General features: G+C 34.4%; 1 protein-coding gene across 7 annotated transcripts in view; it reads left to right on the top strand.

The window, feature by feature from the left end:
• LOC150097375 (serine/threonine-protein kinase Sgk1-like) overlaps positions 1-22,634 on the top strand; it is a 163,959-nt gene that overhangs the window by 104,510 nt on the left and 36,815 nt on the right. For all 7 annotated transcript variants that reach the window (XM_090407384.1, XM_090407387.1, XM_090407389.1 and 4 more), the window contains exon 9: positions 2,427-2,528. In XM_090407384.1, coding sequence (XP_090263510.1) covers positions 2,427-2,528 — 102 coding nt within the window. The remainder of the gene's footprint in view (positions 1-2,426; positions 2,529-22,634) is intronic.

Here is a 22,634-nt window from a genome sequence, read left to right as displayed (position 1 = left end):
GAATATTTTGCCACCTTCTTGATATTTATTTTCTATATTCTTGCCAAAGTCCTCCCATGACTTTTGTTTAGCTAGTTTTACACACTGTTTAGCTTTCTTACATTTGTCTCTGTATTCTGTAAGAGTAAAAGCTGACTTATTTGCCAGGAACTTTTGATATGCTTTCTTCTTTTCCTTCACTGCCTCTTTAACTTCCTGTGTCCACCAGGGAGTTCTGATTTTTTTATCTTTGCACACAACCTCACCACATGCCTCTCTGGCAGAATCAATCAATGTTTCCTTCAGAGTTTGCCACTGAATTTCCAAGGTTTGATTCCTGTTCTCAAACTCTTTCATTTTCTTTTCAATAATATTTCTGTATTTTAGTCTACAGTTTACATGTGAGAGCTGCTCAACTTTTATTCGCTTTAAAACTTTCTTACATGTTATTCTTTTCAATATGAAATTCAATTTTATCCTGCTCAAGACTAAATAGTGATCACTTCCAATTTCAAATCCTCTGTACACTCTGGTGTCCTGCACCAGGGAGAAAACATCACTATCAACAATAACATAGTCAATGAGACTTTTCTTATTCCTAGCCTCTTCTCTCCATGTGAATTTGTGCACATTTTTATGTTGGAACATGGTGTTAGTAATAACCAGTCCATGTCCTGAGCAGAAATCCAACAGATATTTGCCATTATTATTAGCTTTGCTCTTTTCTCCAAATTTTCCCAAAATATTTTTGTATGTCTCACAATCATTTCCTACTCTACTATTTAGATCCCCAACAAGGACCAACTTTTCCTTTTTCATTGTGTCAGTTGCTTTTTCTAAAGCCTCAAAAAATTCCTCCACTTCTACCTTAGTAGAACCTTCTGTGGGACCATAGGCACAAATAAGTCTCATTGTCCAGTTCCCCATTCTCATATTTGCCCACATTACTCTACTTGAGACTGACTGCCATTCAAGAAGATTAGCCTCGTATTTTGTGTTTAATACTATGGCTACTCCTTCTTTTCCTTGATTGTTATTGCCTGAATATAACATTTTGTATTTATTGCTCAGAAAGATCTCACCAGTTTTGGTCTTTTTTGTTTCAGTCACCCCTATTATGTCGATCTGGTACTTATCTAATTCCTCAGCTAGCTCCATTTCTTTGCCATTCAGGCTTCTTACGTTGATAGTACCGATCTTTAACTCTGGTGATGTTGAGTTGGGGTTTGTTTTCAGATTTGTTCTGGTGATCAATTGATATGGAACAGTAGTAGAAAACACTCCAGAATTTGCATTCTGGAGTGTTTTCTACTACTGTTCTGTCAGTTCATGTGTTTAAGTCTTTAAAAATAATGATATTTAAGTCTTTAAAAGTAATGATACCAGACATCTGGGATATCTTTATTTTCAGTGTTTGTGTCACCTTTATCACCTTATATTCCTTTGCAATACTCTCCCTCATTTCCTCCAGAACATTTTGCCAACTCCCTTATATTATTTTCTATTTTCTGACCATACTATTCCCATGACGTTCGTTTAGCTAATGTTACACATAGCTCAGCTCTTAAGTTTTCTCTGTATTGTTTTATGACATCTGCTGACTTTTTGCTAGGAAGTTGTGGTTTGTGGTATGCTTTATTCTTGTCCAAGACTGCTTCTTTAACTTCTTGTGTCCACCATAGCATTCTTATTTTTCTATCCTTGCAGATAACTTCACTGTACCACATCTCCCTAGAGTTGTGGGGTTTTCTTCAGAGTTTGCCACTGAGACTCCAAGGTTTGATTCTTGTTTTCAAACTTTTTTTTTTCATCAATATTTGTATAGTTGATTCTACAGTTACATGTAATGAGTGAACGCAGCTTACCAAATTGTACTTTCTATTGGCTTAAATCAGATATATGTGATGGCACAACGTGATTGTGAACATCAAAAGGTATGAAATAGATGCACAATAAAACTCGTATTGCTGTGAAACATTTTTTATTTTATTTTTTTTTAAGTGAAAAAAATATTGATACTGTGTAAATTAACAGTTTTGTAGATCCATGTATGGCTAATGTGTAAATTTCACTGCAAAATGTAATAAGTAGCAAGCATTAAATTTCAGTGTTTGGTGGAAGGGAGGTGTAATGTATTACTTTGTTTCATTTTTGAAACTTAAGTTATGCACTACTGAATGGTTTGATTTGATCTGTTCATTTTATATCATTTTATATTATGTCATTTTTTTAAGTTTACAAGTTGCATTTACCCGGTATGGAACTTGTCAGAGAAATTGTTCCATTCATGGATGCATTATCAAACAGAAAGTAACTTATAGTCTAATGCTTTTTGACTCATACATACATCTTAATCATATTTGCACACTATTTTCTAAGAAAATTAACTTGAGGGGGACAGGAAATGTGCATTTTCTTATTTATTTTACTTATTTGCTCTTTTTCAGTATATTGACTGGGAAAAATTAGAGAGGAAGGAGTATAGGAATTCCTTATGCAACAAAAATAATATTACCAAGTCAGATTCTGGAGTTGTCATTTCATCTGAGGTAAAATAATATTAAATCTTCTGATTTATTATTACTTTTCTAGTTTTGAAAGGAATTGAATATTTTAAAGCTAGTTTGTACCATTTGAATTCTAAATATATTTCAGAACAATCATATATAAAATTTCAAATAAATCATTTGCAACTTATGTTGTGCGATATACTGAAATATAAGCATTCAGATTGGTATGTAAATTTTAGTAATTTACTTACTTTTTTTTCTAAAGTATAGAGCTTGAAAGGCTTCAAATTGGCATAAGGAAGATATTAAAATGGCGGATATCGTGGATCCATTCATATTTTCTAATGAAAGGTAGAAAGGTCTAATTTAAGCACTAAAAAAAAAAAAAGCAAACATGAGGGCCCCTGGACAGAACATTCTTTTAAGCAATGCATACCAAGACAACTATAATGGTGAAGAATATATTCTTATAAGCTCTCTGCTAACTTGGGTACTTAAGTTTCTTTCTGCACTTGGCTATAAAATATTGATGGATCCACACAATTCTCCATTTTAATAAGGTATGTTAATATTGGTATTGTTCTTGGCATGTAAGATTATTATTAACAATTTCTTGATGTACCCTCGAGAGGTATACACGCTACCATGACAGTGTTGCATTATACTAATCTCTATCAACAATCTTCATCTAAATTAATTTCAGTCTTCTAAGGCAGTGCTTCCCAAACTTATGGAGCCAAGGCTCCCTTTGGAAAAATTAAAATATTTCACGGCCCCCATCAGAAAAAAAATCTTAATACAGACATGTATTATAATATTTATTGTATTTATATTCAATACAATTTATATTCAAGATTTTGTGTTTGTAATCTTTTTTGTAATCGATACCTTTTGAAATGAAACTTATATGAATAAGCATATATTTACTAATATTCATTAAGCGCTGGAATACGCAAGAAGCAAACTTTGTGAACCAACACCAATGTGTGATTTTTTCCATTAAAACATAAGGGAAAAAAAAGAAATAGTAAATAATAAAAATTAAATATGTTTCTTTTAAGCTTAAAAAAATCTACTTAGTCTTAAAACATTTTAAATTTGTTTTTATTATTTCACGGTCCACAGTTTGGGAAGCGCTGTTCTAAGGCGCTTCTTGACTGAAATGGTCTATCTAGATATTGGGCTCCCATTGGATTTTTTTTCTTACCTTCTTGTCAGCAAACACCTGTTTTTCTAAACCTTTCCTCTCCCATTCTGTTTAAGTGACCATACCACCTTACATTAGCCCTGTTCACACATTCTTGAATGCTAACAATATAGAGTTCCTTCCTAATATCTTCATTTTAAATATGTCCTCTGTTTGAGCCCCTAATTGTTCTCATAATGGTCATATCTGTGGTCTCTAACCTTTTGATCAAGGGCTTTACTTCTAATCCAACTGTCAGATCCTAACTTAAAACTAGCTTGAACACCACCTTGCAAACTAGCATACTGCTTGTATGCTAGTTTGTCTTATTAGCATACTAGCAAATTTCTCTCTTATTCCATATAAATTTATTCAACTAGCCTAATGGCCACCATACCAGCTTTACTTGTTCTGTTATCTATTTCCAATTAATTTGCCATCTTCACTAAAAACTTCCTAAATAGCTGAAATATTTTACTTGTTCTATAGGTTCTCCATTGAGAATGAAGCTGAAGTTTTCTATGTTCCTGTCTATTTTCATAATTTTGGTCTTTTTATTATTGATTTTCATAATAAATTTGTTATAGATGTTATGTAGTTTAGATAGAGAACACTGGAAACTAGCACTGAATGGGAGTACAATATCAAAGTTTGATATCTGATTCTAATATCGGGTTTAATGGCACTATCTTTCATAATGCAATGCATATGATTTGGGGCCTCCCTCGATGAGTCTAATGACTCCCTGGAGTTGCCCATAATAATAGTAATAATAATAGTAATAATATAGATGAAGAATAAGAAGGGAGATAATGTCCTTCCTCTTATCACTGATTTTACATAAACCTATCTTCCTTTGTTTCCTTCAATTCTCTCTGCTGACTTACAACTTAAATTTAGACTATGTATTGCTCTACATAATGTTCCAATTTCCCCATATATTGTAGCATTTTGGAAAGCTTTTTCTGGGCACCTATCACCATGATTTTGTCATAGTGAAACTCTGATGTTGACAACCTTTGTTTGGCCTGACCCCAGCTTGTTAAAATTTATTTTTCCACAATTTTTTTAAAGTTTTTCAAGTATACTTGCATAAAGCTTATCTCGGACAATTAGTAGAGAAATTCTTTATATATAGGAAAACTCTACTCCAATCATCTGAAATTTGACCTTCTGACCAGACCCTCTGAATTATGCAGTATAGCCACAGCAAAACTTTTGAACCTCCACATTTAAGCATTTCTGGTCAAATACCATCTACTGCAGCAGCTTTTTTTCAGCTTATTCTTTTATAGGTTTTTTTTTTTTTTTTTTAATACTACTTGTGTTGACTTAGTTTCTGACAGTGGGTTTGTTGCTCTTTTAGATATTAATTTGGAATTTGTTCCAGTAGCTGACTTCTCTCTATTCATCCTGGTTTTCTGAGAAAATTTTTTTTTTTTTTTTTTGGGGGGGGGGGCTTATTTAAATGGGTGATGCCCCAGCTGGAAGAAAATCTCATGTGTTGCCCATCATGTGTATTTCTAGTTTAAGCCAATTTGGTTGACTCAATCTCAGATTGTCATATGTTAAATTATAAATTAGTTAATTACTATAAATGCTTCGAAATGAACTCTCCCTCCTGTGTGTGTGTGTGTGTGTGTGTGTGTGTGAGAGAGAGTGAATATAAAATTATGTGTGTGTGTGTTGAGCAACTGAGCACATTTAATTGGAAATTAACAAAAGTTGTATTTATTAGTTATGCTTTTTTCTTTAAGCACAATAGCTTGCGAGCATTCTAAAACATCTCATGTTAAATTCTTTGAGACAGATAAATTATACTTTTTTTTTTTTGTTTGTCATTCACATGAATCACAATAACACCTACAATTTTCAGTACTTAATTGTTTTAGAACTTTTTATTAAGGTTACAGGAAAATGGCTAGAAAAATTGCAGAGATTGATGTATACAGATATACAGTAAATGAGCTATAAATTAGTAAAAAACCATAGCAATTTTGGTCTCATATTCCAAACGTTAGTTTGGCAGTCACCTATGTTATTTACTTATGATTGTTGAAATAACAGGTCTTAAGTTTACAGTATTTAATAGAAGACTTCCATATGTTGTCTAAAAGTCTTTATTTATTTTAAGAATTCCAGGTGAGCAAACCAACTCATTATATCAATTGATATGCTAAGAAATTGTCTACCAAATATAGTATGTTAGCCATGTTTGTATAAAAGCCTTACACTAGCCAAATTTTTAGAAATTAGGGGGTGGACATTACAGTACATTACATTAGCTATCTATTTATTTATTATGGTTGTTGAAATAACTGAGGTCCTGAAGTTTTTCAGATTTAACAGGAAGCTAATTCACCTTTAGTTGAAAACTTTTATGGAGATTGCTTCTTAGATTAGATTCAAACCCCATATATTTCTACCTAACTGAAATTAATCTTAGGTCATATGAACAGAATGATAGAGGAAAAGTTAACAAAACAGATGTGTTATGAAGGAAAAGCACAAGACCTATTGTTATTTATTTATTATTATTTATTTTTTTTATGGATATTTTTATTCAATTGTTCTGCTGTTTTATGCCAAGTAGTAAGGAAAGCAATGTTTTCAGAATAATAATGTAACTTCTTTCCTAGCTTTCAGAAAAGACTTCCTCAGTTAAATAAAATAACATTAGTAAATGTACAAATTAATTAAAATGATTTACACTGAAATAACTATGGTGTGACCTATTACCAAAAAACTTCATTGGCCAAATTATATTTCTTGGATTATGAAATATATTTTTATAAGTTATTCAGATATCGCTAGCTTGATTACCTTTCGAATTCAAATTATAGATTGACATCATCATCAAATTCCTGACATATACCCTCAAGGGGTGTAGAGGATATGATAGTGCTACATGAAAAACTTACATCACCACTAACTTCCTATCTACAATTTTCCTCTAAAACAATCTGTTACCTGTCAAGACGCCAACATTATCTTTTTACTGTATCTATCCACCTACTTGGTCTTCCTCTGGGTCTTTTTCCTGCCATCCTGGCAGAGAACACTTGTTTTATTATTATTATTCCTGACACCTCCAAGGAGTCCGAAGACTCATCGCGGGAGGACACCTACAACTGTCTCAACCACTACACCGAACCTCTACTACGAATTATCTCAATCAACGCCATCTACCGCCCACCTTCACCACCCAACTCGTATTTTTTGTCTGTAAATTGCGTGTGATCTGAAGGGCCGATTTGTCTGTATGCAGGATGAAAAACCCGAGTTTCCGGGAGAAAAAACCCTGCTACCTCCGTATGAGATCAGCTAATTCGCCTTTTTGCTAATTTTCCTAACTAGTTTTGCTAATCTTTCCTCTCCCATTCTGTTTAAATGACCATACTACCTGAGATTAGCTCTGCTAATGCATTCCTGGATGCTGACAGTGTCAAGTTCTTTCCTAATATCCTCGTTTTTAATGATATTGCCATTGATGCCATCTGTTCCTGCCCCTAATCTTTCTCAGGGCTCTCATAACTGCAGTCACTAGTCTTCGGTCAAGTGTTTTACTTCTGACCCAGCTCTCAGATCCGTAAGTTAAAATTGGTTTGAACACTGTCTTGTATACAGCTAATTTAGCGTTTTGGCTAATTTCTCTCTAATTCCATATAAATTTATTCAGTTGACTTCGTACCATACCAGCTTTGTTGATTCTGTTGTCTATATCCATATTTAATTTACTATCTTGCCTAAGTAGCTGAAATGTTTTACTTGTTCTATAAGTTCTCCATTCATGATGCAGTTGGCATTTTCAGTACTTCTGCCTATTTTCATTGCCTTGTTATTGTTGACCTTCATACAATATCTATTACATTATTCAAATTAGTCAGGGAATCTTGTACTGGATTTATTTAGAAGTATAACATCAGCTGCATAAAGTAAAGAGCAGAAATTAACATCTCCAATTTTGCTATCATGTTTAATACCACTTTCCTTCATAATGTGATAAATTTAGTTTAATCTTTTATTCAAGTATAAGCAAACAAAGTTTGCACCTGAAAGTATCTTCAGGACTGGGGTAAGGTGGTACAACACCGGGCAACTCGTTGCAAAGGTGGAGCAAGATAACATCACTCCTATCTCAGTATCTCCCATAATGCAGAACACATCTCCTTGCGGATATGTATAATGTTAGGTGTTGTACCACCTTATCCCAGTCCTGAAGATACTTTCAGGCGCAATCTTTGTTTGCTCACACTTGAATAAAGGATTAAACTAAATTAATTATAGTCAAACCAAGTGAAAAATTAAACTTCCAACATCTTTCTCTAAATACAGAGTAATTTAATAAAAAGGTGGCACACCGTTTGGCAACTCCTATAGGTAGAGATGACCTTGCTAATGCTTTTGCCTGGTATCTTCCACTTGGGCCTGGCTCCCACTGAAGAGATCTCAATCAAGGTCGAAACTAGTCTGGGTAGTAGCCCTTCCCTTAATGCATAACATTATACATATCCGCCAGGAGATGTGTTTTGCATTATGGGAGATACTGAGATAGAAGCTAACATCTCCCATATTTTACATTATGGGAGATGTTAGCTTGCTCCACCTTTGCAACGAGTTGCCCGTTGTTGTACCACTTTACCCCAGTCCTGAAGATACTTTCAGGCACAAACTTTGTTTGCTCACGCTTGGATAAAGGATTAAACTAAATTTATTATAGTCTAACCAAGTGAAAAATTAAACTTTCAATCTTCAGAATGTGATCCATATAGATAACAAATAATAGAGAGGATAGTGTACATCATTGTCTGACATCAGATTTAATATCAAACCATCTTCCTGTACTTCAATTCTAACTGCTGAACTTACAACTCAAATAAAGACTAAGTATTGCATGATATAATGTCCCATTGACTATTGAATTGTTTAACTTTTCTCTTGGCCCTTTGTCATATGCGTTTTCTAGATCTACAAAACTTAAATACAGATCTTTGTTATATTCTCGTGATTTCTCAACTATTTGTAAAGTGAGAATCTGGTCCTGACAGCCTCTATTTGGCCTAAATCCAGCTTGTTCTTCACCAAGCTTCAATTCCACAATCCTTCTCAACCATTTCTGAAGTATACTTGCATAAATCTTATCAGGAACACTCAGTAGGGAAATGCCTCTGTAATTCTCATATTCAGTTATTTCCCTTTTTCTATATAGGTACTAGAGAGCTTTGCTCCAACCATCTTAGACAGAGACAAAGAGCACAAGCTGACTTATTTGACTGGAACTTTTGATATGCTTTCTTCTTTTTCTTCACTGCCTCTTTTAACTTCCTGTGTCCACCATGGAATTCTGATTTTTCTATTCTTACAGACAACCTCACCACATGCCTCTCTGGCTGAATCAGTGTTTTCTTCAACTTGCCACTGAATCTCCAAGGTTTGGTTCCTGTTCTCAGACTCTTTCATTTTTTCTTTAATAATGTTTGTGTATTTTTACAGTTCATATCTGAGAGCTGCTCAACGTTTATTTGCTTTAAAACTTTCTTACTGAATTTCAATATGAAATTCAGTTTTATCCTGCTCAAGACTAAATGGTGATCACTTCCAATTTCAAATCCTCTGTACACTCTGGTGTCCTGCACAAGGGAGAAAACATCACTATCAACAATAACGTAGTCAGTGAGATTTTTCTTATTCCTTGCCTCTTCTCTCCATGTTCCTACCAACTTCTTTAAAATCCTCACCATCTGCAAAAACTGTTCAAATTTGCAATTCACATCTGCAAAATTTGTGCACATTTTTATGTTGGAACATTGTGTGTAATAACCAGTGCATGTCCTGAGCAGAAATCCAACAGGTATTTGCCATTATTATTAGCTTTGCTGTTTTCTCCAAATTTTCCTAAAATATTTTTGCGTGTCTGACAATTATTTCCTACTCTGCTATTTAGATCCCCAACAAGGATCTTTTTCATTCTCTAAAGCCTCAAAATTGATTGACATTAATAACTAAAAGATTTCTCTCTATCACACTTTTGTCGGTATAACTATTCTGATTAATGAGTTAAGGGTATTTTATTTAAAAAATTTAAGTTCAGAATTTCAATGGACAATCATCAGAAAAAATTTAGATTCCCTTCTTGCAGGAGTTGGAAACTTCAGGCCAACCCCCGCCCCCCCTCAATTAATGATTGAAAGCCTTAATGAAAATTTGCTGTTGTCAGGAGAAAACAGATCAAGGATATTGATATTCTTTAATTGAAACATTTATAAATAATAACCTTGATAAGAGTTTGGCAATAGGGGATAGATCAAATATCTGCATGAATGTCGAAGGAATACTCGCCTGAACTGGTCAGGTTTTTGATCTGGGTGTATAATTTGATTCTCAGCTCAGGAAAAATCTGATGAGACAACCATACAAGGATGATGCAAAAGCTGATGTGGCTAACTAGTGAGCTATCATTATCTGATACTCTTAGGTCAGATACTAAGCAGTTTTTGCAGATGGTGAGGATTTTAGAGAAGCTGGTAGGAACTCTTATATTGCAAGCTATACTTTGTAAGGAACTACATTGGTAAACAGGTCACATCGAAGCAGCTTGTTAATGTTTTTTTTTTTTTTTTAAGAATGTTATGGCTGAGTGAGATGAAGGGAATAGATACACCATGATACTTTTGTTAAGCCATTTAAGACATGAATGACTGTTGTATAAATTGGAAGATATGGGTTTGTAATAGAAACTATTGACTTGAATAAACAAGTGGCTGATGGACAGCTATGAAAAAAAAAAAAAGTGGTATATGGTTGAAATGTACAAAATTAATAAATTGAATTTGTCAGATTTGAGGTGATCAGTGTTGTATGCCCCCAGAGATTGCTTCTGGAACTATCATTATTCATTTTTTGCAATGATGAGGAAGGATATGACAAGAGATGTTTAGTTGTTTTGCTGATGAGCACTTTGAGTGATTGAAGAGGCTAGAACTGCAGACAGTCGAAATGGCTATTGATTCATTGTTAGTAACTATGCAGTTATAGTGTGAGATTCCCACTTGCATGTTCATAGGATTATGCTTGGAGAAACTAATGAGGCTTAAGATTGTGGAGCTATTGTGGAACAAGAAGTTGAAATTCAAGGTTTTATATAGGAAAAATTGCGCATACAACTCTAAGAATAATTGTGATGTTGGAACAAACATTGACTTGTAAGGATGAGGTAGTCTTTGTTCATTTTTAGAAGGCCTTGATACAATCACACCTGTGTGCAGATTTGGTCTTTTGGGTTCCAAGAGAGGACGAAGCTGTGGAGATGGTGTAAAGAAGAGTTATGAAGTTTATATCAATATTATGGAAAATGAGATAATGAGGGCAGTGTTTGTGGATTGCAGGCAGGCACTGGTAAACAGTAGAAAGATTGTGATATCACTGCCAAATTCCTGATATTGTACCCTCAGGATATTATGGTAATAGCATAAAAAGGTTACATTATTACCAACTTCCTGTCAACAATCTTCCTTTAGCATCTGTTATCTGTCAGAACTCCAGTATTATCAGCTTTTACATTTGTTATCTTATATTTCTTACTTTATCAATCCGCTTAGATCTTGGTCTTGCCATCCTGGTAAACACTAGTTTTGCTACATCTTTCATCTCCCATTCTGCTTAACACATTCATGCTGGGATGATTCAAGAAATTTATTGTATTATATAAACAAAAATTTGCCACCTGCATCTTGACCTTGTGGTGATGGAGAAGACATCTCTCCTTATCACATTTTTGTATTTGCATATTGGAAGATGTGCCAAATATTGTGAAAAGTTCTTTGATTGTGACCAAATCTGCATGGGGAGAGGAATGAATATTTGTTTTGGATATATTGTATTAGAAAACAATATTTAAGGAAAATGCTACATTTGGGGGGGGGGTGTAAATATATGAATAATCATAACTGACTCATGTGAGAATGGCAAATATAAGAGAAGGAAAGAACGGGTGTGAATAGAAATACCTACATTACAGGCAGATGCATTATTAATAATTTATATTTATGATATATGTATGTCCTGTATGTTGCTGGGTGGAGTGAATAACGTGATCTCAAACTCTAGACATGCAGGCATGATTTTAAAAAAAAAATCCTTATGAGAGAGAAAGATTTATTTGCAAAACATAACTAACTAATAATAAGCAGTGACTCTGTACATTAGGTAATTAACTATATAGAGTGGCTAATCCAATGAAGTAATAATGTTGATCAGGTGATTCATCTTGGCATGGTAGGAATACACATGTGGGTTGATGGAGCAGCAGATCATTTTGCAATTTGTTGTGTTTGTTATATGTATTTATTTCTGTTTTATTTTGCTTGATTTTCTAAGAATTCAGTGATGATAGTATACACTATTTGTGTGTGTAACTATGTAAATAATTTCTTATCAGAATTATCTAACCTTATATGAATTCTACATTATCTGAGGGTTTTTTTTTTTTTCAGCAGTTCTTATATCTTAATAATAATAGATATCTCACATATGCTATAATATTTTGTTGGAGATTAGTGGATGCAGTTCACTTACATTATATTTACTCACTACATCTGTTTTTTTTTTTTTTTTTTTTTTCAAAGAGTGGAATGAAAATGTTCCTATAGCCTGAAAAACGCACTCTCTCCTAGAGACTCTATGCTGCATGCATGCAAGTAGAACTGTTTTGTTGTAACATCAAACACAGTATCTAACTAAATATGTTCATATTTAGTTACATCTTCTTTCAAATTTTTAATTGCAGAAAATGTGATAAACACCTGTTTATAATCAATCATTGGTGCAGAACCCAGATGATTTACATAACGCAAATAAAGAGTTATGATGTGTGTAAAACTTGAAATCAGTTCAAATTATATTCAAGATTTTCAATACTATTAAGAATTGCTAGTTTTAGAAATAAAATCTTACCAAAAAAGTTGCAACTAACATGCCATAACTTTGTGAAAATGTGCCTGTCCACATGATGCAGAAGCAACATACATATGGTAAAGAGTTCCTGTGAGCAGTGTCTGTACATGTGGAAACTGCCTCTCATATACAGGTTAATTAACCATGCCACTTGAGATCAGCTCTGCTAATACATTCCTGAATGCTATAGGGTCAAGTTCTTTCTTAATATCCTCATTTTTGAAAACAATCATAACACTGGAGTAAAACTCAGATAAACTTTATTAGTGTAGAATTTTTGCCTGAGTATGATAGGCATTGTCAACACAAGAATGGTAATTAAACATTAACAGACAATTTTAAAAAGTGACACCTGAGTTGCTAATGTACGATAACTATAAAAGTCAGTAATATTTCCTAACTTTAAAAAAAAATATATGCAATATGAAGTTGGTACTTTTTGAATCAGCTAATCTTTCCTATCTCCCACGAAGTGGATAGGAATAGATCATTGGATTTGTTTAATTTAGGACAGTGAAGTAAAGTTTCACACTTTTTTTTTTGCAGAGCTGTCCTATGAGCAAACTGCATTTATGAAGAACTCTTATCTTGTTCCAAGGAATTCTGTTTAGTGTTGATAGCATGCTCTGTAAGTTCATCAGACTCTTCGGGTTCATGGTATTTAATATAAGACTTGTGTTCTCTAGCTGAATAAAAGCAGATCTGTTTGAAATAAAATAATTCAAAAGAGCAAGGAATTTGGTAGATGCCTACATAATTGAGATGTGGAAGCTTGCCCTTAAAAGAAGCGAGAAAGGCAAAGATTTTTCTCGATGGGTTGAAAGGCAACAAAAATATTCTGTGGTTTAAAATTTTTGCTATGCATTCACTCTAATGCCTTGCTCATAAGAGATAGGAATGAGAGTTATTTCTTCTGTATTTGACTAGGATGGTGATGATATTCAGCGTGGATATAACAGCCAGCCAGTATGAATCTTCTCTAAAAATATAGTATCTTTCTTACTCAGGAAAAAGATGCTAGGTTATGTATTAGGTTATAATCCAGTGAGTAACGGAATTATTTCTCTCAGAGTGAGTGGACATCCAGTGAATATGACCATCATTCAGGTTTATGCACCTCCTACAGAGGCACCAGAAGAAGACATTGAAGAATTTTATGGCAAGTTACAAGAAGTGATAGATGCAACACCAAAGCGAGATTTATGGCTATTTATCAGATATTGGAATGCAAAAGTGAGAGAGACTGGGGAACAAGGAGTAAAAGGTCGTTTTGGTTTAGATATTCGTAACACTGCAGGGAAGAGACTAGTTGAATTTTGTGCAGAGAATTCTTTGTTTGTTGCTAACCCATGCTTTAAATATCCATGTGTACAATCTTCTTTTGAAGTTGTATACATGGATATCACCTGATGGACAATACAGAAATGAAATTGACTACATACTGGGACAAAGAAGATGGAGAAGTGCAATTCAGTCTGTCAAGACTTTTCAGGTGCAGACCGGAACAGACCATGAGTTATTAGTGGCTACGATACATGTGAAATTACGGAAACTGAAAACAACACAAATGTCGATCAGGTGTGATCTTGGAAACATACCAGCTGTATACAATATTAGTATACAGAACAGATTCAACACAATTTGTGTGAAAGAGAACCAGATGAGCTATGGGAAGAGATTAAAGATATAATTAAAACAGAAACAAAGAAGAAAAAGAAGTTTAAATGGCTGTCAGAAGATGCCATCGAAACTGCTCGGGAAAGGAGGAAAATAAATGCCACAGGAAATTTGCAGGCAGTATGGCATTTGAATGCAGAGTTTCAGTGACAAGCCAGAAGAGACAACGGAAAACACTTTAACCAGGAATGCCAACAAATAGAAGACCAAAACAAGAGATAACAGGGAAGTTTAGTGCCAAGGTGACAATATTGAAAAGTAAACACAAAGGATATCTTACAGAAGCTGCAGACATCAAAGAAAGAAGGAAAGAGTATACAGAAGTCCTTTACAGAAAGGACTCCAAAATTACTGAGAAATTTGAAGAGCAGGATTATACACAGGAGCCAGTGCCGCTGGAGAGTGAAGTGAGGTGGACACTGCAACAGCTATCCAGTAAAAAAAAGCACCAGGAGGAGATGGAATACCTATTGAGCTGCTCAAAGCCCTGGGAGAAGAGGCAGTTAAAATTTTAACAGCTCTATGTCAACAAATTTGGATCACAACTACATGGCCTAGGGAATGTAAAAAATCAGTTTATATACTTTTATTGAAGAAAGGCAATGCAAGAGAGTGCGAAAATTACAGAACTATAGCACTGATTTCTCATGCAAGTAAATTCTTACTTAAGATCATTCAGAAAAGACTGGAACCATTCATGAAGAGAGAAATGCCAGATGAACAGGCAGGATTTTGAAAAGGCAAAGGAACAAGAGATCAAATTGCCAATGTGAGATGGAGCACAGGAATATCAAAAGAATGTCTACCTTTTTATTTCCTTGAATATAGCAAGGTTTTTGACTCTGTAGATCGTGTGGAATGTGTTGAGAACAATGGGAGTACCAGAGCATTTCATTATCCTTCTGAGGAATGTTTATTATGAACAAGAAGCTATTGTCTGAACAGATCTTGGAGAAACTGAGTATTTCAATATAGTTAAAGGGGTGCGACAAGGATGTATTTTATCTCCATACCTGTTTAAATTGTACAGCGAATACATTTTAAGAATGGCAGGGCTGGAGGAGACTTCAGTTGGAATTAAAATTGGTGGAAGAAATATTAATAATTTGAGGTATGCAGATGATACCATCTTGTTAGCAGAATGCAAAGAAGGTTTGGAGGAACTTATTATGAAAGTTAAAGACGAAAGTGCTAAATATGGTCTTAAACTTGACGTCAAAAAGACAAAAGTTATGGCAACATGTGAACTTAATGATTTTGAAGTAGATGGGGAAAAACGAAGTAGTTAACAATTTTGTGCTCCTAGGATTCCGAATTGAGTAACATGGTTATTGTACTGAAGAAGTTAGAAGAAGATTATTATTCAAAAGAAAGCAATGACAAATTTTAGCAAGATCTTTAAAGATAATAGCCTCGCAACAAAAATCAGAATCGTGAAAGCCTTGGTATTCCCTGTGATACTGTATGGATGTGAAAGAAGGAAGATAGATGCATTTGAATTATGGGTTTGGAGATACTTACTAAGAATATCATGGACTGCAAAGCAAACCAATTAATCAGTGATAGAATAAAGCCAGATTGCTCCCTCGAAGCTATGATCATCAAGCAAAAATTGTCACACTTTGGACATATTATGCAAGCAAATGACAGTCTGGAGAAGATGATGATGCTTACTAAAGTTGATGGAAGCAGGAGAAGAGGAAGACCAAGAATTAGATGGGTGGATTGGAGTTAAAGAAGCAACTGGAATGTGCTTGAAAATTCTGAAAGATATGGCCAGGGACAGATCTGAATCGAGAATGTATGTTCATAGAAACACCAGGAGTTGAAAATGACTCGGTGGAACATAACAACAACGAGTCTTCTTCTGGAAAATTAAAAAATGTTGGCTATCATCTGGTTGATGAAGAATTAAGATCTAAAAATGCTAATTTTTATTTACTCTTTCCTCTAAAGTGAATTGGATTCTGGGTTGAAGCGCATTTTTTAGAAAGAAACTGCTGTAACTTAAAGGAAGAGCCATTTGAAATTGCAAAAATATCAACCACATATCTGAACCAGTGAGTAAGTCTAGATGAAATTTTATCAAAAAATAAGTTGTTCAAGTATTCCATATAAAAGTTTTTCGATAGTAGAAGAAATAGCATAGTCCATGGCTGTTCCTCCGATTTGTTGATATAATTTTGTTTTTAAAGAAGAAATAACCAGAATGTATCACGAAATCAGAACAAAGTGTGTGTGTGTGGGGGGGGGGGGGATCATTGATGATAGCTGATTAACTGCAACCAAAGAGAGCAGAAGCTCAACTGGAGGCCAGTGAAAATAGCACATATGAGGCCATCTAGTATGAAATAGTGGTCAGCAGAACAAAATATACAGGTAATTGCTTTGATAGACCAGGGGGTGGAAAAGATGATGGAGATAGTATGCATTGGAAAATAAACTCAATGAGTGGAGGAAGGATAATTATTATGGTGGACTTCAACTATGGGAACAGATTGGGATGAAGGAAATGGAATTTATGCAGTTACTAAGGGATAATTACCTGAGGCAGTTTGTGATGAAATCTGCTAGGGGTTTGAGAGTTCTAGCTCTAGTAATAATTGCATGAGAGAATGTGTCTATAACCAATATGACCACATTGCCACCCATTGCTGAGAGTGATCATATGGTCTTGACTTGGGAGGTAGAAACTGAAAGGGGGTATATTTGGAATTAGGGCTGGGTAACTGAATCAAGCAGAATAGTAGAATTACTAAGTGAACACTTTGTGAGAGTATATCATCCAGGTGGAGATCTTGTAATAACAAGAGGCAAACTTATATAGAAACTGAGGTAAATGAACTGGAGGTGCTTAGCATATTAGAACCGCGATGGGAATACAGCAAGGGGATTAGATGGTATACCAGCTTTGAGTTTTACAAGAAGGTGCTAAGGAATTGGCAGTGTCTTTTGACCATGTTATTTAATTTGAATCTTAAGTCTGGGTTGAACTCAAGGGTATGGAAAGAGGGGAAAATAGCTTCATTGCATAAAGGAGGCTCCAAGACTAATGTATCAAATTACTGACTGATCAGCATATCGGGAATTGTTGTCAGAGTATAGGAGAAGTTGATAAATAGCAAAATACAGGAATGGATAGATGGAAATGGGATACTGTATGGGAGCAACATGGTTTTGTGAAGGTAGGTCATACCTCAGTAACGTGCTTGTGTTTTATAATTCAGTGATAGCTGAGTTGGATAAAGGTAATGGGTTTACAGTGATACTGCTGGACTTTGCAAAGGCATTTGTCAGGATACTGCATGGAATTCTAATTAATGAATTGCAGGACATGGGAATGGATATAAAGTTGGTGAAGTGGATAAGAGGGTGGTTGATGGAGAGATTTCAGGAGTAGAGTCCAGAAGAAGGAAGGCCTGTGACTAGTGGTGTGCAACATGACTCTGTTCTTGGGCTGCTACTATTTAATTTGTACGTTAATGATATAGGAAAGGATCTGAGAGGAACTATACAGTTGTTTGCCAATGATGTAAAATTGGATAGAGCAATAGTTAATAAAGATTGCAGGCTGATTTGGATAGACTGACAGTCTGGGCAAAGGAGAATGGATGTCAGTTTAATGTGGCAAGGTGTAAGATGATGCATTTTGGAATGAAAAGATTATCAGCTGTGTACTACATCAATGGAACTTTATTCCAGGAAATTGATGAAGGAACTTTATTCCAGGGAGTTAAAATTAAGAGGACATATTGAAAAAAAGTGACTGAAGCAGCTCATTGGAGTACTTGGTTACTGAATATCCTGACTTGCAGATTATTTTGTACCTCTTTATTAAAGCCTTGGTAAGACCCCATCTTGACTACTGTGCAAAGATCTGGTCACCTGGGTTTTCTTGGGGATGAGGAGAGGATTCAGAGATGAGTGACCAAGATGGTAGCAGGTCTATGGAATGAACCTTATGAGGACAGGTTGAAGATTTTGAGGATTACAGAAATTGGTCAACAGGTGGAAAAGGGGTGATATAAGACATACAGATTACTGAAGGATTTTTACAAGATTAATACAGAGGAAATTTTTCAGAACAGGTCTGGTGGTTGGAGAACTAGGGGCCATCTTTGGAAACTGAGTAAAAGTAGTTAGCAGGGGCTTCAGGACTAGATTTTTTGCTTGGAGAGTGGTAAATAAGTGGAATAGGTTGCAAGAGTCTGTTGTGGGTGCCATGGCTGTGAATGAGTTCAAAGCTAAGTATGATAGATAGTGTGCAAATGTTGGATAGTGCTTGGCATGATGTTTGAGGGCTCCATGGAGTAGTCAGTAATAGTAATAAAATTGATATATACTCCTAATTGCATTCCTCCAAAATATCTTTTGCTACTGTTCTGTCACTTCTTGTTTCATTTAACAGTCCCTTAAAGTAATTCAGTTTTCATATTACCTTTAATCATCTCTGATTCCTTTTGCAGTACTTTCTTCCATTTCTAGCTTTCACTAACATCTAATCTCATTTTGTCAACTTCCTGATCTTCTCACCAAAGTCTTCCCATTACTATTTTTTAGGAACGTTCAATATGATTTTTTTTTTTTTTTTCCTGGATTTTAATTTCTTAATGAAGTTCTGATTTTTATCATTGTACACAACTTAACATGTTTCACTGGTTTGTCATTGAGTCTCCAAGGTGTGGATTTTGTTTTCACATTTTTTTATTATTATTTTTTTCCCTCTTAGTATTTGTATATTTGAATCTAGTTCTAGTTGAAAGCTGCTCAACTTTGATTCTTTTAAAACTTTTGTATATATACTCGGGCAGCTCTACTAACAGTGTGATGTGCAATTGCATGGGGTGGCAAAATTGACCTAAACTGTACGAAAAATAAATCATAAAAAAAGTCATTCGTTCCTTCTCTGTTGAAACCAGACTTGAGGATGTCATTAGTTACATTTTTACATAATATAATATGTAAAATTATGTCGGTCACCAGCCTATCAATAATAACATATCAAAATATGATATAACTTTATTGTATGTATATTTTTCTAAAAATCATAATCATTTAAAATTGCACTGCCAGTGTTAATATCAGATGACGTGACAAATAGCAAAACACCTTCCATCTTGCATTTATTTCCAATTCTATTGTTGGTCGTGAGATGACCTTGACCTGAGGTTAGATCTCATTTAACCAATGAGACCAAACGATCATTATGAGATAATTGGTAAAGAGTAAAGAAATAGAATCAAAATACATAAATACAGTTCTGCAGATTGTTAATAATACTTTGATAGTTATTAGGATTTGGCTTTTAAAATAATTTTAATATTCCACTATGTCTGATAAAAGAAAAAACTCTGGTGCAGAATACTGCAAACAAAAATCGGAAAAAGAACGCGATATTCAGAAACAAAGTGGGGCTTTGCATAAATATCTAAAAATTGAAACAGCTAATGTAGTACAAGAGAAAATAAGCAAAAGGACCTAAACCAAAAATTCTGAGCTCATGGCAAGTACTTCTAATTGCGATCTCAGTAATGTCAGTATTAGTAACAATGAGGGCAGCAAAATAGGGGGATGGGGGGCAAAATTCCCAGAATCGGCCCTGTATATACTTTTGGTATTCATTGTTATGCTGCTCAAAACTAAATGATCACTTCTTATTTCAAATTTCTTGTATACTCTTGTATTCTGAATTAATGTGAGGATATAACTGTCAACAATAACATATCAATAAACCTTTTATTTCTTCTGTATTCTTTTCTTATGAATTTCAGCACACATTTTATGTTTTAACATTATAATTAGTACTGGCCCATGCCCTGAACATAAATCCAGTAACTGCTTTCTGTTATGAGCTTTATCTTGTTTCCATTTTTTCTGAAACGTTTCTTTGGGACGGTGGTATTTATTTTCTGCCCTTCTGTTTATCTCCAACAAGCTTTTCTTGTTTCTTTATATTATCTGACCTTTCTAATGACTCACTCCTTTACTTCTGTGGAACAGTAGGCACAAATATGTCTTATTGTCCAGGTTCTCATTTTGAAATCTACCACCATCATTACTTGAGATTGCATGCCATTCAAGAAATTTTTGTGTTTAGTGTAACTCCAGTTACACCTTACTGTCCTCCAATCACAGCTTGTTATAGTTTTTGTTTAACAATATCTCTCCTGTTTTAATCTTGGTTTCAGGTAACACCAATTATATTTCTCTAATCTAGCAAGTTTTACTTTTTCCAGTGACACTTTTCACATCGATGGTGCTTATTTTCAGTTCTGCTTTGTTTCAAGTTGATTTTGTTCCTGTCAGACTTTCACTGTTGATGAAATGCCTTTATCATCTCCCAAAACACCGATGCCGTGACCTTTCCTGCTGATGGAGCCAACTTTGTCTTCTTTGGTGTTGAACAACCGGCTTCTGTCCACTGTTTTGACTGCTGTTTGGATTCTAGTGTGTAATGGTGAATTCAAGTCTCATCCATAGTAATAAATCGACGCACAAAATCAGTTTTATTCTTGTTAAAATGTCCCAAGCACTGTTCAGAGATTTTCATGTAAGTGCGTTTTTGATCTGCTGTGAGCAACCATGGCACTCATCTTGCGCAAGCTTTTTCATATGCAGTTCTTCATGCAAAAATATATCCTACACGTTCTTTTGAAATGCCTATAGTCTCAGCAATTTCATGCACTTTGACTCGCTGGTCATCCAATACCATTTGATCATTGATTTCTGGTGTTGTTACACTTTTTGGACGTCCTTCACGTGGATCATCTTCAAGGCTGGTACGATCACGTTTAAACTCGGTAGCCCATTTCTTAATTGCCGAAAATGAAGGAGAAGAGTGCCCATAAACTTTTATGCACTTCGAATGAATTTCTTTTGGCATTAAACCTTTTACAAAGAATTTTATAACCGCACAATACTCAATTTTATCTATTTCAAGGGATACAGAACACTTTTGCATCAGACAGCTGTATAAAACAAACTACCTGATAGAATGACTTGTAATTTCACATGGATGCTTATGACAGATGTACTAACTTTAGAAGGAAAAAAAATCTTGCCAATAGTGTTGCCATCTATGGTCAAGGCCAAGAACTTTTCAGACCACCCTCATATGTTTAAAGACAGAATATGACAGCCACTCTGTACTTTTGATATTTCTTATTCTGGCTTGAAATTGGCAGTTAATATCCAAGAATAGAAGTGGCATGTTCTCTTCCATCTCAAGTGTGAAACTTACTTTGGAGCTTAACCTATTCAGGTAGGAAGTGAAGTCAATTAGTTGTCTTTAGATGCTGACCAATGAGATATCATCTATATATTGAAGCCACATTTTTGTTTTATGAGATAACTGTTTATGGCTTGACTTTCAAGATTCCACATTTTCCATTTATGGTGAAATTGACAAGCTCGTTAGCTAAATCTTTCTGCTTCTAATAATCATTACCATTTCAAAAGAATGTATTGTCTATACAATATTTGAACAATCTGATGGTGTCTGGTGGAAAAGAACTATTGTAGCAGTAGTAATGTTTCATTCCTTGGTATACATTGGTAAACAAGCTGACCAAATCTAGATTTGCTAAGAGATCCATAGGTTAAAGGATTATATCTTTTATTTTATCAATAAAAAAAAAAACTTTGAAATTTTTGATATGCATTTGATTACTGAACATGTTGAACCTCAGTTCTGATAAATAGTTAACAGGATTAGAATTGTCATTAGTACCCATCTATAAAAAGAAAAAGAAAATAAGTTGGAGAATTACAGTAGAATTTTTCTAGTAAGTGTTCCAAGTAAGATTTATGGAGACTTACTTGAGACCAAGAAAAATTTGGAAAGAACAAGCTACTTTAAGCCAAACAGGGATTGCCAGGATGGATCACATTTTTATTTTAAGAGAAATAGTCAACATAAAATTTAACAAGAAATTATATTCTTGTTTAATGATTTACTCAAGTGTCAACAAAGTGTGAGCCTTCATGCCTTGGCTACTTGTATTTACAGGCTGCTGACTTAACTTCAGTTGACTTTTACTGTTTACATATACTTGGGTAAAATATTAAACAAGAATATAATTTGTCAAATTTAATTTACTTTGTAACCAAGTGAAAAAAAACTTTCTAGAAATAGTCAAGAAATCATGTCAGTATAACAAGAGTTTGTATTTTAAAGTTTTGCAGATGTGAAAAAAAAAAAAAGCATGATAATGTGCCAAGAGAAAAGTTGTATTTAAGAGATGATTTGGTGGCCAGCACTGTGCAACAGAAATCAATGGGGCTTTTTTCCTTATTCTCTTATAAGACATTTGAACTTCTTCACACAGGGA

The sequence above is a fragment of the Typopeltis vanoorti genome, chromosome 17 (genome assembly GCF_054136105.1).
Source record: "Typopeltis vanoorti isolate ZY-2024b chromosome 17, IOZ_Tvanoo_1.0, whole genome shotgun sequence".
Classification (NCBI taxonomy): Eukaryota; Metazoa; Arthropoda; class Arachnida; order Uropygi; family Thelyphonidae; genus Typopeltis; species Typopeltis vanoorti.
Note: the sequence above shows the minus strand (reverse complement) of the source record. Positions and strands in the feature narration are given on the sequence as shown.